This window comes from Xenopus laevis, chromosome 6L (genome assembly GCF_017654675.1).
Source record: "Xenopus laevis strain J_2021 chromosome 6L, Xenopus_laevis_v10.1, whole genome shotgun sequence".
Classification (NCBI taxonomy): Eukaryota; Metazoa; Chordata; class Amphibia; order Anura; family Pipidae; genus Xenopus; species Xenopus laevis.
In genome coordinates this window covers 135,217,939-135,230,261 of record NC_054381.1, presented here as the reverse complement: position 1 = coordinate 135,230,261, position 12,323 = coordinate 135,217,939, and the positions used below count along the sequence as shown (strand labels likewise).

Sequence of the window (12,323 nt, the reverse complement as noted above, 5' to 3'; positions counted from 1 at the left end):
ATTCCCTTCCCAGAGACTATTATCCCACTGTTACTATAGGCACCATCTCTCCCTACTATACCTGCTATCCCACAGCCACATTCCCTTCCCAGAGACTATTATCCCACTGTTACTATAGGCACCATCTCTCCCTACTATACCTGCTATCCCACAGTCACACTCCCTTCCCAGAGACTATTATCCCACTGTTACTATAGGCACCATCTCTCCCTACTATACCTGCTATCCTACACTCACACTACCTTCCCAGAGACTATTATCCCATTGTTACTATAGGCACCATCTCTCCCTACTATACCTGCTATCCCACAGTCACATTCCCTTCCCAGAGACTATTATCCCACTGTTACTATAGGCACCATCTCTCCCTACTATACCTGCTATCCCACAGCCACATTCCCTTCCCAGAGACTATTATCCCACTGTTACTATAGGCACCATCTCTCCCTACTATACCTGCTATCCCACAGTCACACTCCCTTCCCAGAGACTATTATCCCACTGTTACTATAGGCACCATCTCTCCCTACTATACCTGCTATCCCACAGTCACACTCCCTTCCCAGAGACTATTATCCACTGTTACTATAGGCACCATCTCTCCCTACTATACCTGCTATCCCACAGCCACATTCCCTTCCCAGAGACTATTATCCCACTGTTACTATAGGCACCATCTCTCCCTACTATACCTGCTATCCCACAGTCACACTCCCTTCCCAGAGACTATTATCCCACTGTTACTATAGGCACCATCTCTCCCTACTATACCTGCTATCCTACACTCACACTCCCTTCCCAGAGACTATTATCGCACTGTTACTAAAGGAACCATCTCTCCCTACTATACCTGCTATCCTACAGTCACACTCCCTTCCCAGAGACTATTATCCACTGTTACTATAGGCACCATCTCTCCCTACTTTACCTGCTATCCCACAGTCACACTCCATTCCCAGAGACTATTATCCCACTGTTACTATAGGCACCATCTCTCCCTACTATACCTGCTATCCCACAGCCACATTCCCTTCCCAGAGACTATTATCCCACTGTTACTATAGGCACCATCTCTCCCTACTATACCTGCTATCCCACAGTCACACTCCCTTCCCAGAGACTATTATCCCACTGTTACTATAGGCACCATCTCTCCCTACTATACCTGCTATCCTACACTCACACTACCTTCCCAGAGACTATTATCCCATTGTTACTATAGGCACCATCTCTCCCTACTATACCTGCTATCCCACAGTCACATTCCCTTCCCAGAGACTATTATCCCACTGTTACTATAGGCACCATCTCTCCCTACTATACCTGCTATCCCACAGCCACATTCCCTTCCCAGAGACTATTATCCCACTGTTACTATAGGCACCATCTCTCCCTACTATACCTGCTATCCCACAGTCACACTCCCTTCCCAGAGACTATTATCCCACTGTTACTATAGGCACCATCTCTCCCTACTATACCTGCTATCCCACAGTCACATTCCCTTCCCAGAGACTATTATCCCACTGTTACTATAGGCACCATCTCTCCCTACTATACCTGCTATCCCACAGCCACATTCCCTTCCCAGAGACTATTATCCCACTGTTACTATAGGCACCATCTCTCCCTACTATACCTGCTATCCCACAGTCACACTCCCTTCCCAGAGACTATTATCCCACTGTTACTATAGGCACCATCTCTCCCTACTATACCTGCTATCCTACACTCACACTACCTTCCCAGAGACTATTATCCCATTGTTACTATAGGCACCATCTCTCCCTACTATACCTGCTATCCCACAGTCACATTCCCTTCCCAGAGACTATTATCCCACTGTTACTATAGGCACCATCTCTCCCTACTATACCTGCTATCCCACAGCCACATTCCCTTCCCAGAGACTATTATCCCACTGTTACTATAGGCACCATCTCTCCCTACTATACCTGCTATCCCACAGTCACACTCCCTTCCCAGAGACTATTATCCCACTGTTACTATAGGCACCATCTCTCCCTACTATACCTGCTATCCCACAGTCACACTCCCTTCCCAGAGACTATTATCCACTGTTACTATAGGCACCATCTCTCCCTACTTTACCTGCTATCCCACAGTCACACTCCATTCCCAGAGACTATTATCCCACTGTTACTATAGGCACCATCTCTCCCTACTATACCTGCTATCCCACAGCCACATTCCCTTCCCAGAGACTATTATCCCACTGTTACTATAGGCACCATCTCTCCCTACTATACCTGCTATCCCACAGTCACACTCCCTTCCCAGAGACTATTATCCCACTGTTACTATAGGCACCATCTCTCCCTACTATACCTGCTATCCTACACTCACACTACCTTCCCAGAGACTATTATCCCATTGTTACTATAGGCACCATCTCTCCCTACTATACCTGCTATCCCACAGTCACATTCCCTTCCCAGAGACTATTATCCCACTGTTACTATAGGCACCATCTCTCCCTACTATACCTGCTATCCCACAGCCACATTCCCTTCCCAGAGACTATTATCCCACTGTTACTATAGGCACCATCTCTCCCTACTATACCTGCTATCCCACAGTCACACTCCCTTCCCAGAGACTATTATCCCACTGTTACTATAGGCACCATCTCTCCCTACTATACCTGCTATCCTACACTCACACTCCCTTCCCAGAGACTATTATCGCACTGTTACTAAAGGAACCATCTCTCCCTACTATACCTGCTATCCTACAGTCACACTCCCTTCCCAGAGACTATTATCCACTGTTACTATAGGCACCATCTCTCCCTACTTTACCTGCTATCCCACAGTCACACTCCATTCCCAGAGACTATTATCCCACTGTTACTATAGGCACCATCTCTCCCTACTATACCTGCTATCCCACAGCCACATTCCCTTCCCAGAGACTATTATCCCACTGTTACTATAGGCACCATCTCTCCCTACTATACCTGCTATCCCACAGTCACACTCCCTTCCCAGAGACTATTATCCCACTGTTACTATAGGCACCATCTCTCCCTACTATACCTGCTATCCTACACTCACACTACCTTCCCAGAGACTATTATCCCATTGTTACTATAGGCACCATCTCTCCCTACTATACCTGCTATCCCACAGTCACATTCCCTTCCCAGAGACTATTATCCCACTGTTACTATAGGCACCATCTCTCCCTACTATACCTGCTATCCCACAGCCACATTCCCTTCCCAGAGACTATTATCCCACTGTTACTATAGGCACCATCTCTCCCTACTATACCTGCTATCCCACAGTCACACTCCCTTCCCAGAGACTATTATCCCACTGTTACTATAGGCACCATCTCTCCCTACTATACCTGCTATCCCACAGTCACATTCCCTTCCCAGAGACTATTATCCCACTGTTACTATAGGCACCATCTCTCCCTACTATACCTGCTATCCCACAGCCACATTCCCTTCCCAGAGACTATTATCCCACTGTTACTATAGGCACCATCTCTCCCTACTATACCTGCTATCCCACAGTCACACTCCCTTCCCAGAGACTATTATCCCACTGTTACTATAGGCACCATCTCTCCCTACTATACCTGCTATCCTACACTCACACTACCTTCCCAGAGACTATTATCCCATTGTTACTATAGGCACCATCTCTCCCTACTATACCTGCTATCCCACAGTCACATTCCCTTCCCAGAGACTATTATCCCACTGTTACTATAGGCACCATCTCTCCCTACTATACCTGCTATCCCACAGCCACATTCCCTTCCCAGAGACTATTATCCCACTGTTACTATAGGCACCATCTCTCCCTACTATACCTGCTATCCCACAGTCACACTCCCTTCCCAGAGACTATTATCCCACTGTTACTATAGGCACCATCTCTCCCTACTATACCTGCTATCCTACACTCACACTCCCTTCCCAGAGACTATTATCGCACTGTTACTAAAGGAACCATCTCTCCCTACTATACCTGCTATCCTACAGTCACACTCCCTTCCCAGAGACTATTATCCCACTGTTACTATAGGCACCATCTCTCCCTACTATACCTGCTATCCCACAGCTACACTTCCTTCCCAGAGACTATTATCCCACTGTTACTATAGGCACCATCTCTCCCTACTATACCTGATATCCCACAGTTACACTTCCTTCCCAGAGACTATTATCCCACTGTTACTATAGGCACCATCTCTCCCTACTATACCTGCTATCCCACAGTCACACTCCCTTCCCAGAGACTATTATCCCACTGTTACTATAGGTACCATCTCTCCCTACTATACCTGCTATCCCATAGTCACACTCCCTTCCCAGAGACTATTATCCCACTGTTACTATAGGCACCATCTCTCCCTACTATACCTGCTATCCCACAGTCACACTCCCTTCCCAGAGACTATTATCCCCACTGTTACTATAGGCACCATCTCTCCTTACTATACCTGCTATCCCACAGTCACACTACCTTCCCAGAGACTATTATCCCACTGTTACTATAGGCACCATCTCTCCCTACTTTACCTGCTATCCCACAGTCACACTCCCTTCCCAGAGACTATTATCCCACTGTTACTATAGGCACCATCTCTCCCTACTATACCTGCTATCCCACAGTCACACTCCCTTCCCAGAGACTATTATCCCACTGTTACTATAGGCACCATCTCTCCCTACTATACCTGCTATCCCACAGCCAAAGTCCCTTCCCAGAGACTATTATCCCACTGTTACTATAGGCACCATCTCTCCCTACTATACCTGCTATCCCACAGTCACACTCCCTTCCCAGAGACTATTATCCGACTGTTACTATAGGTACCATCTCTCCCTACTATACCTGCTATCCCACAGTCACACTCCCTTCCCAGAGACTACTATCCACTGTTACTATAGGCACCATCTCTCCCTACTATACCTGCTATCCCACAGCCACAGTATACATTGTTTAACTCAAAACATATCTCTATTTAACTGACATGTCAGAGATGACACATGCCTCAAGTCATTAATTTCCATTACTATTATTAATGAAAGTGTTTATTAAATGTCAATGCATAGGTATAGTCACAGTAATATAGTAGAGAATACATATAGTAGATAATACATACAGAATTTTCTACTGAAAGCAGATTTTGTTATAAACTGTTTAGAATCTTCTGCAATCTCTTGTCATCGCTGCCCTCTAGTGTAATTTAAGGTGAATTTGGGTTCTATTCCCCCCATTCAATTACTCACTCAGAAAATATGACTTTAGTCCTTAGGAAGAACAAGCCTAGAAATTTGTAGCAATGTCAGAAGAAGCAAATTCAATTACCATTGAGTAACTAGAGAGCTAGCAGTTGGGCATTATTCACTTGGGCTGAACTTGACACACATAGGCTGAACTTGATGGACCTTTGTCATTTTTCATCCTCCACTTCTATGTGTGTCACATTGGGGATTCATTAAAAACCAGTGCAGGTCTAATTAGTCTCATTGTCTAATAACAATTAGCAGGAGTATGCATCAGTGTTAATTAATAGTGAGATGGAAGTTTAGTTAATTAATAGTGAGATGGAAGTTTAGTTAATTAATAGTGAGCTGGAGTATCCTTCTAATTAGATAAGGGGTTGAACCTGTAACTGCAGAGAAACAGATTTGGTCTGACCTTTAATCTATAAGGGTAGGACTACATAGACGTTTTCAGCGTGATCCGACGCGCTGCTACAAGCGACATGACTGTCAGATACAGACACTGCACAATGCATCTGCATCCGACAGTCATGTCGGATCAACATTGCGACTTCATCCGACATTTCAATCTCTTAATTTATTTCCGTTGCATGCGTTTTGCTGCAGCACGTGTCGGATCGCGCCAAAAATGTCCATGTAGTCCTACCCTTAGGGCCCTTACACACATGCGTTTTGAGCTGCGATCCCCTGTGTTTCGGTTTCCTGCGTTCAGCCGCAGGGGAGCGCAGGAGTAAATGCACACCATTACTGTAAAGAGGGCTTTACTCACACAGACGCATGTAAGCGCCGAACGCAGGTAAAATGCAACATGCTGGTCTCAAACTGCATCCAGCGCTTACATGTGTCTGTGTGAGTACAGCCCCCTTGACAGTAATGGAGTGCGTTTACTCCTGCGCTCCCCTGCGGCTGAACGCAGGAAACCGAAACGCAGGGGAGCGTTACATGTGTGACTGTATTACTGCAGAGACATCGCTATGTTCCACTATGTCTCTTTATGACACTTTCTATTAAAAGGCAAATAAATGGAAAATCTTTCATCTCACTGAACTATAGCTGTGGATGTAAATGAATAATAGCAAACAGTCAAGCAAAGCAATTACAGGCACACCACAACTTCCATCACTCTAAAATGTTTATGCATTGGGTGCAATTGTGTTGGGTGCAAATCTTTTGTACTGGCGCTAGGGGTAAGTAGTGATGGGCGAATGTGTGGCATTTTGATTCGCCAAAAATTTATAGAATTTACCGAAGATTTTTCAAAAAAGGCAAAAAATTGTCAATGGGCGTCAAAATTATTTTGACGCGAGCTACAATTTTATTACGCACAACTATTTTGTCCAAATGCAAAATTCTCACCACAGTTTTGCAAATTTATTCGCTGGTGGCGAAATGAGAAAGTTCAACAGGGAATCCATGCTTGGCGAATATTAATATTGATGCTGGGATTACTAATAGGACTGAATTGTGTGCCAAGGAAAGTAACTGCATGATGGAAACATCTGTTTCATGTGCTTACAGCAAGATGTAGCAATTTCAAATAAACAATATTGAAAAAAAAGTGTGAAAGTTCTGTCTCTGGCGAAGAAAAATGCATCTCGGCTTCTTGTTTTTTAACTGACTCCCCGGAGCCACAGCCGCCTTCACACTTATATGTCTATCTGTCAGTTTGCTGGTGATCAGATGATTTCGCTGGAGGATGAACAAGCTCAGCATTTCTAATATCTCTGGCCAGACATTGGGGTGACAACCTGTCTGGATCTCGCCTTTGAATGCTCATGTCTCATTTCTGTACAGGAATAACCAGACATGCTAATTTATCTTCATAAACAGGAACAGTGGAAAAACATTCGTTTTAACCAACCGCAACCGACTATAGTGCTCATTTACAAGCCCAAGTGCAGAGTACAGAGAGCAGTTTCCAACTCAGTTCATGTTTTTCCCCACAACAAGTGTTGTTTTTGGCCAACTTCCGAGTTGAGTCTGCTGCAATTGCACCCAAAACAGACACTATTGTGATTGATCTTTGATGGAGATAGGTTGCAAGTGGCATCTAGAATTTTCAGAGTAAAGTTTGTGTCAATTCCACAGTGTACATTTACAATGGGGTACACAGCTCCAAGTATTATACAAATGAAGCTGACATGGTAAATGGAACATTTTCTAATTGGACCAGTGTTGTTAGTGGAGTACTGCAGGGCTCTGTACTAGGTCCCTTGCTTTTCAACTTGTTTATTAATGACCTGGAGGTGGGCATTGAAAGTACTGTTTCTATTTTTGCAGATGATACTAAATTGTGCAGAACTATAGGTTCCATGCAGGATGCTGCCACTTTGCACAGTGATTTGTCTAAACTGGAAAACTGGGCAGCAAACTGGAAAATGAGGTTCAATGTTGATAAATGCAGGTTATGCACTTTGGCAAAAATAATATAAATGCAAGTTATACACTAAATGGCAGTGTGTTGGGAGTTTCCTTAAATGAGAAGGATCTAGGGGTCTTTGTAGATAACACGTTGTCTAATTCTGGGCAGTGTCATTCTGTGGCTACTAAAGCAAATAAAGTTCTGTCTTGCATAAAAAAGGGCATTAACTCAAGGGATGAAAACATAATTCTGCCTCTTTATAGGTCCCTGGTGAGGCCTCATCTGGAGTATGCAGTGCAGTTTTGGACTCCAGTCCTTAGGCTAAGGCCACACTAGGCGATAGCGCCGCGATTTGACTCGCCGCGACTTTTCGCCGCGACTTTTAAGCCGCAATCGCGGCGATCTTTCTTCTATTGTCGCTCGAAATCGCCTAGCGAGGCAATTTCGAGCGACAGTAGAGAAAAGATCGCCGTGTGTGTTTTTACGCTGGCGATTTTTCGCGATTCCCCATAGACGCCAGCGCAAAAGTTTCCCCAGCGATTGCGGCTTAAAAGTCGCGGCGAAAAGTCGCCGCGAGTCAAATCTCGGCGCTATCGCCTAGTGTGGCCTTAGCCTCAAGAGGGATATAAATGAGCTGGAGAGAGTGCAGAGACTAAGTGAAACTAAATTGGTTAGAGGGATGAAAGACTTAAATTATGAGGGTAGACTGTCAAGGTTGGGGTTGTTTTCTCTGGAAAAAAGGCGCTTGCGAGGGGACATGATTACACTTTCCAAGTACATTAGAGGACATTATAGACAAATGGCAGGGGACCTTTTTACCCATAAAGTGGATCACCGTACCAGAGGCCACCCCTTTAGACTAGAAGAAAAGAACTTTCATTTGAAGCAACGTAGGGGGTTCTTCACAGTCAGGACAGTGAGGTTGTGGAATGCACTGCCGGGTGGTGTTGTGATGCTGATTCAGTTAATGCCTTTAAGAATGGCTTGGATGATTTTTTGGACAGACATAATATCAAAGGCTATTGTGATACTAAACTCTATAGTTAGTATAGGTATGGGTATATAGAATTTAATTAAAAGTAGAGAGGGGTGTATGTATGGATGCTAGGTTTTCATTTGGAGGGGTTGAACTTGGTGGACTTGATGTCTTTTTTCAACCCAATTTAACTATGTAACTAACTATGTAACTATGTAACTATGGACCCAATGGAGAGCACAAGTTGATGCAGTTCATTAAAGGGGTTGTTCACCTTCCAAACACTTCTTTCAGCTCAGTTGTTTGCAGATTGTTCCCCAGAAATAGATACTTTTTTCAAGTGCTTTGCAACTTTTATTTCTTGACCATTTTCTCCTGTCTCTGGTATTTGAGTCTGGCAGCTCAGTAATCCAGGTTCTAAACTGTTACAATTTGCTCCCTTAGTTGATACATTTCTCAGCAGCATCTCTGGAGTATTAGCAACTATTGTATCAATTCTAACAGCTGCCTGTAATGAAACCCAGAGATTCTGCTCAGCAGGGACAAAGATAACTAAACTAAATGTATCAATCTAGAGAGTCGGCGACCCCCCCAAACAGAGCTGATTCAGAAAGATATGAGGTTGAAAAAACAGTCACGAATAGAAATTATAAAGTAATTTTAAAAATGTTTCATTTTGGTAAACTATCTGAAAACAAAATAAAAAAAAGAGTTGGAAGGTGAATGAGCCCTTTAAGGTACTTCCATATGGGTGCTAATTGCATCCATTCAGGCTCTTCTGATGAATGGGGCACCTATTGACTATTGGAAATCCTAGAGCTTCCGCGACCCTGGAGCTCAGATACAGAAACTTTGAAATTGTGGGAAAAAAACACGGCATTAATGCGGAGTAGGGTCTATTTTGGTAAATCACGTGCAAGTTGAGGAGCACATTATTGCCCCCATATTTGTATTGGAATGGCATTTTAGCTAAATAAGGGCATCTTTACCCTTGGCTAGGGATGCACTGAATCCACTATTTTGGATTTGGCTGAATCCTTCACAAAAGATTCGGCCGAACGGAATCACAATTTGCATATACGAATTAGGGGTGGAAGGGGAAACATTTTTTTACTTCCTTGTTTTTACTTCCTTGTTCCCTCTGCTAATTTGCATATGCAAATTAGGATTCACTCGAATCGGAATCCTGCTGAAAAAGTCCAGATCCCGAACCGAATCCTGGATTCAGTGCAACCCTATCTTTGCCACAAGTCAGTAGTGATGAGCAAATCTGTCCCCGTTGCTGGAAAATTAGTAAAACTGCGAAATTTCGCAAAACTGCGAAATTTTGCGTAATGCACTGAAGTCAATGGGCGTATTGACACGTGACAATTTTTTTTGGAGGGCCCTAATATTATTTTGTTTGTTTGTAACCTATTACTTGATTTGACTTAAGCAAAAAAGTTTTTGTTTGAACAGAAACCTGATACAGAAATAAAGAAGATAGGAGGAGGCACACATTTCTTTTACTTACAAAAAATCCTATTTTATGTTTGTTTTTCTTTCCTGTATGTGAAACGTCTTGCTCTTCGTACATGTCTCTATTACTGTTTCTCTCCGGGGAAACTCGGCATTACTTGCCTCTCTGCGTCAGACATATTTTCACATAATGCGGCAGATTTACATCTTGTTCGGCTCAATACATTTAGGCTTGAAAGTAAGTGAGAGAAAGGCCCCGTAACTCAAAGGCTTATTACTGCAGCTGTGACTGATAGAATTTATAGAGTGGCACAGATATATTGGGGTTGGGACTTCTAGCCATAGAACAGTCTTATACAATCTGTGTTATCTCTGGGGCAGGTATTGTAATTATTCTATATATGACAGTGTGTTCTTTATGTCAAACAGAGATCCAAAAGGAGTTATTATTGCTATTGACAAACAGCTCCAAACATCCCATTACATAAATAAAAACAAAGTTTAAGAAGTTGGCAATGCCAGGCCAAGTTCTGTTGTTGAAGAAAAATATATATCTGGTGGGGGGGGTCTATATTGTCAGTCCGTATTGGGCACCATTAAAAAGTCATTTATCAAAAATATATCCCGTAACTCACAATTAATAAAAAGTCCAAATTTTATTAAATTAGCATATTTAATAAAATTAGCTAATTTAATAAAATTTGGACTTTTAATTAATCATGAGCTTCAGGATATATCTTTGATAAATGGCTATTCAGTTTCTGTTGGTGCCCAATGCCCAGCACCCTGCCCCTCCCCCTGCTTTTTATGTATCTGCATTTGCTGCCTACCCCTAATCCTGGCCCTAGTTGTCCCCATTGCCAGTCCAAATTCTGTTGGTGGCCAAGACCCAGCGCCCAATCATGCCATCGCTAGTCACTCACAGACCAACCTGTTGTCACCACCTGGAAGTTGGGCATCTTTATTGCATAACCATATTACATGAATGCATGTATTTTTATTTTAGAATGAAAACAAGGAAGCGGACAAGATCTCAGACATGGCCAAGAGCAGCAATGATCCTGCAAAGGAAAACATTCACGATGCCAAATTGATTGAGGGAAAGAAGGAACAGTCAGCAGAGGAACATCCAACTCCTGGGGCTGCTTCCAAGCCAGACGCCCTAGCAGATAGCAGGAGCAAATCCTTGGTTATCACCATGTCACCATCAGCCAAAGCTGGAGAAGGAGAACTGCTCACTGTCGAAGTCTGCGACAGCAAAATGAATAAATAGAGTTATATCCTAAAAAAAGTTGATTATTCTTTCTGCTATATGAACACAGACTGATTTATGGGTTGCTTCTCATCAAGAGGTGCATCCATAGACAGAATATTGTCTCACTCACCTCCAGTTGCAGCACGCACAGTCCTACTCCAAGGTTTTGTGGTTGGACAGTTTCATGTTTCCAGGAATCTCTTGGGTAGGAAGCAATGTCAACCATTCCACTTCTCCTGTAGTGTATAATAAACTTACAAATGCATGAAAACGTACTCCTAATCATGCATTTACTGCATCTGTTCCTATAACTGGGATTCAGGATAGAAACCCCCCATGTTCTGTAGTAGCCCACACCAAGGGTGCAGTCCAGTAGTTTGCAAACCAGTGGTTGGTGATGGTCTTGCACATTAGTAATAACTAATGATCATTTTACAAATTCCAAAATTCTATTAAATTATATAAAAAAAATAGCTGAAAAGAAATGATTTTCAAGTATTCTTAATGCCCTTAGAAAACCCTTTGATCTTGTCTTGCTTGGTACCATTAGATTTCTGTAGTACAGGTGAGATCTAATTTTAGGAATTTGCAGAGATTTCACTTGCAGACTAAATATGAATCAAGTGTTAAAGTTTGAGAGGTTCAGGTATTCAGGAGAGGGAGCTCTGCAACAAGGTTGGAATGAGGTGGAAAATAGATGGACATAGATGGACCTATGGGAAGAGTTCACATTAAGGTAACTGCTAATAATGGTAATAGCAATGATCAATTAAAGCTGTTGTATCTTCTTCTTCCAGAAGTGGTGGTTCCCAAGCTGTGGAGTTGGTTAGGAACTCAAACGTCATTTAGGGAGAGATCTGGGCTGAACATTTATATGTTGTCTTAGATTAGATATTTTAAGATCCATGGCTGAATAGACCCTACAGCAATACATTCACATATTATGCTACATTGCTTTGATCTAAGGGGTCTGTAGCCAAACGTTGGCCCTCAAGAGTAG

The 12,323-nt window shown here is 43.1% G+C and overlaps 1 protein-coding gene across 1 annotated transcript in view; it reads left to right on the top strand.

The window, feature by feature from the left end:
- cngb3.L (cyclic nucleotide gated channel beta 3 L homeolog) overlaps positions 1–11,346 on the top strand; it is a 61,568-nt gene extending 50,222 nt beyond the window's left edge. The window contains exon 16 of the mRNA XM_041566541.1: positions 11,075–11,346. Coding sequence (XP_041422475.1) covers positions 11,075–11,341 — 267 coding nt within the window. The 3' untranslated portion in view covers positions 11,342–11,346. The remainder of the gene's footprint in view (positions 1–11,074) is intronic.
- Positions 11,347–12,323: the final 977 nt, after the last annotated feature.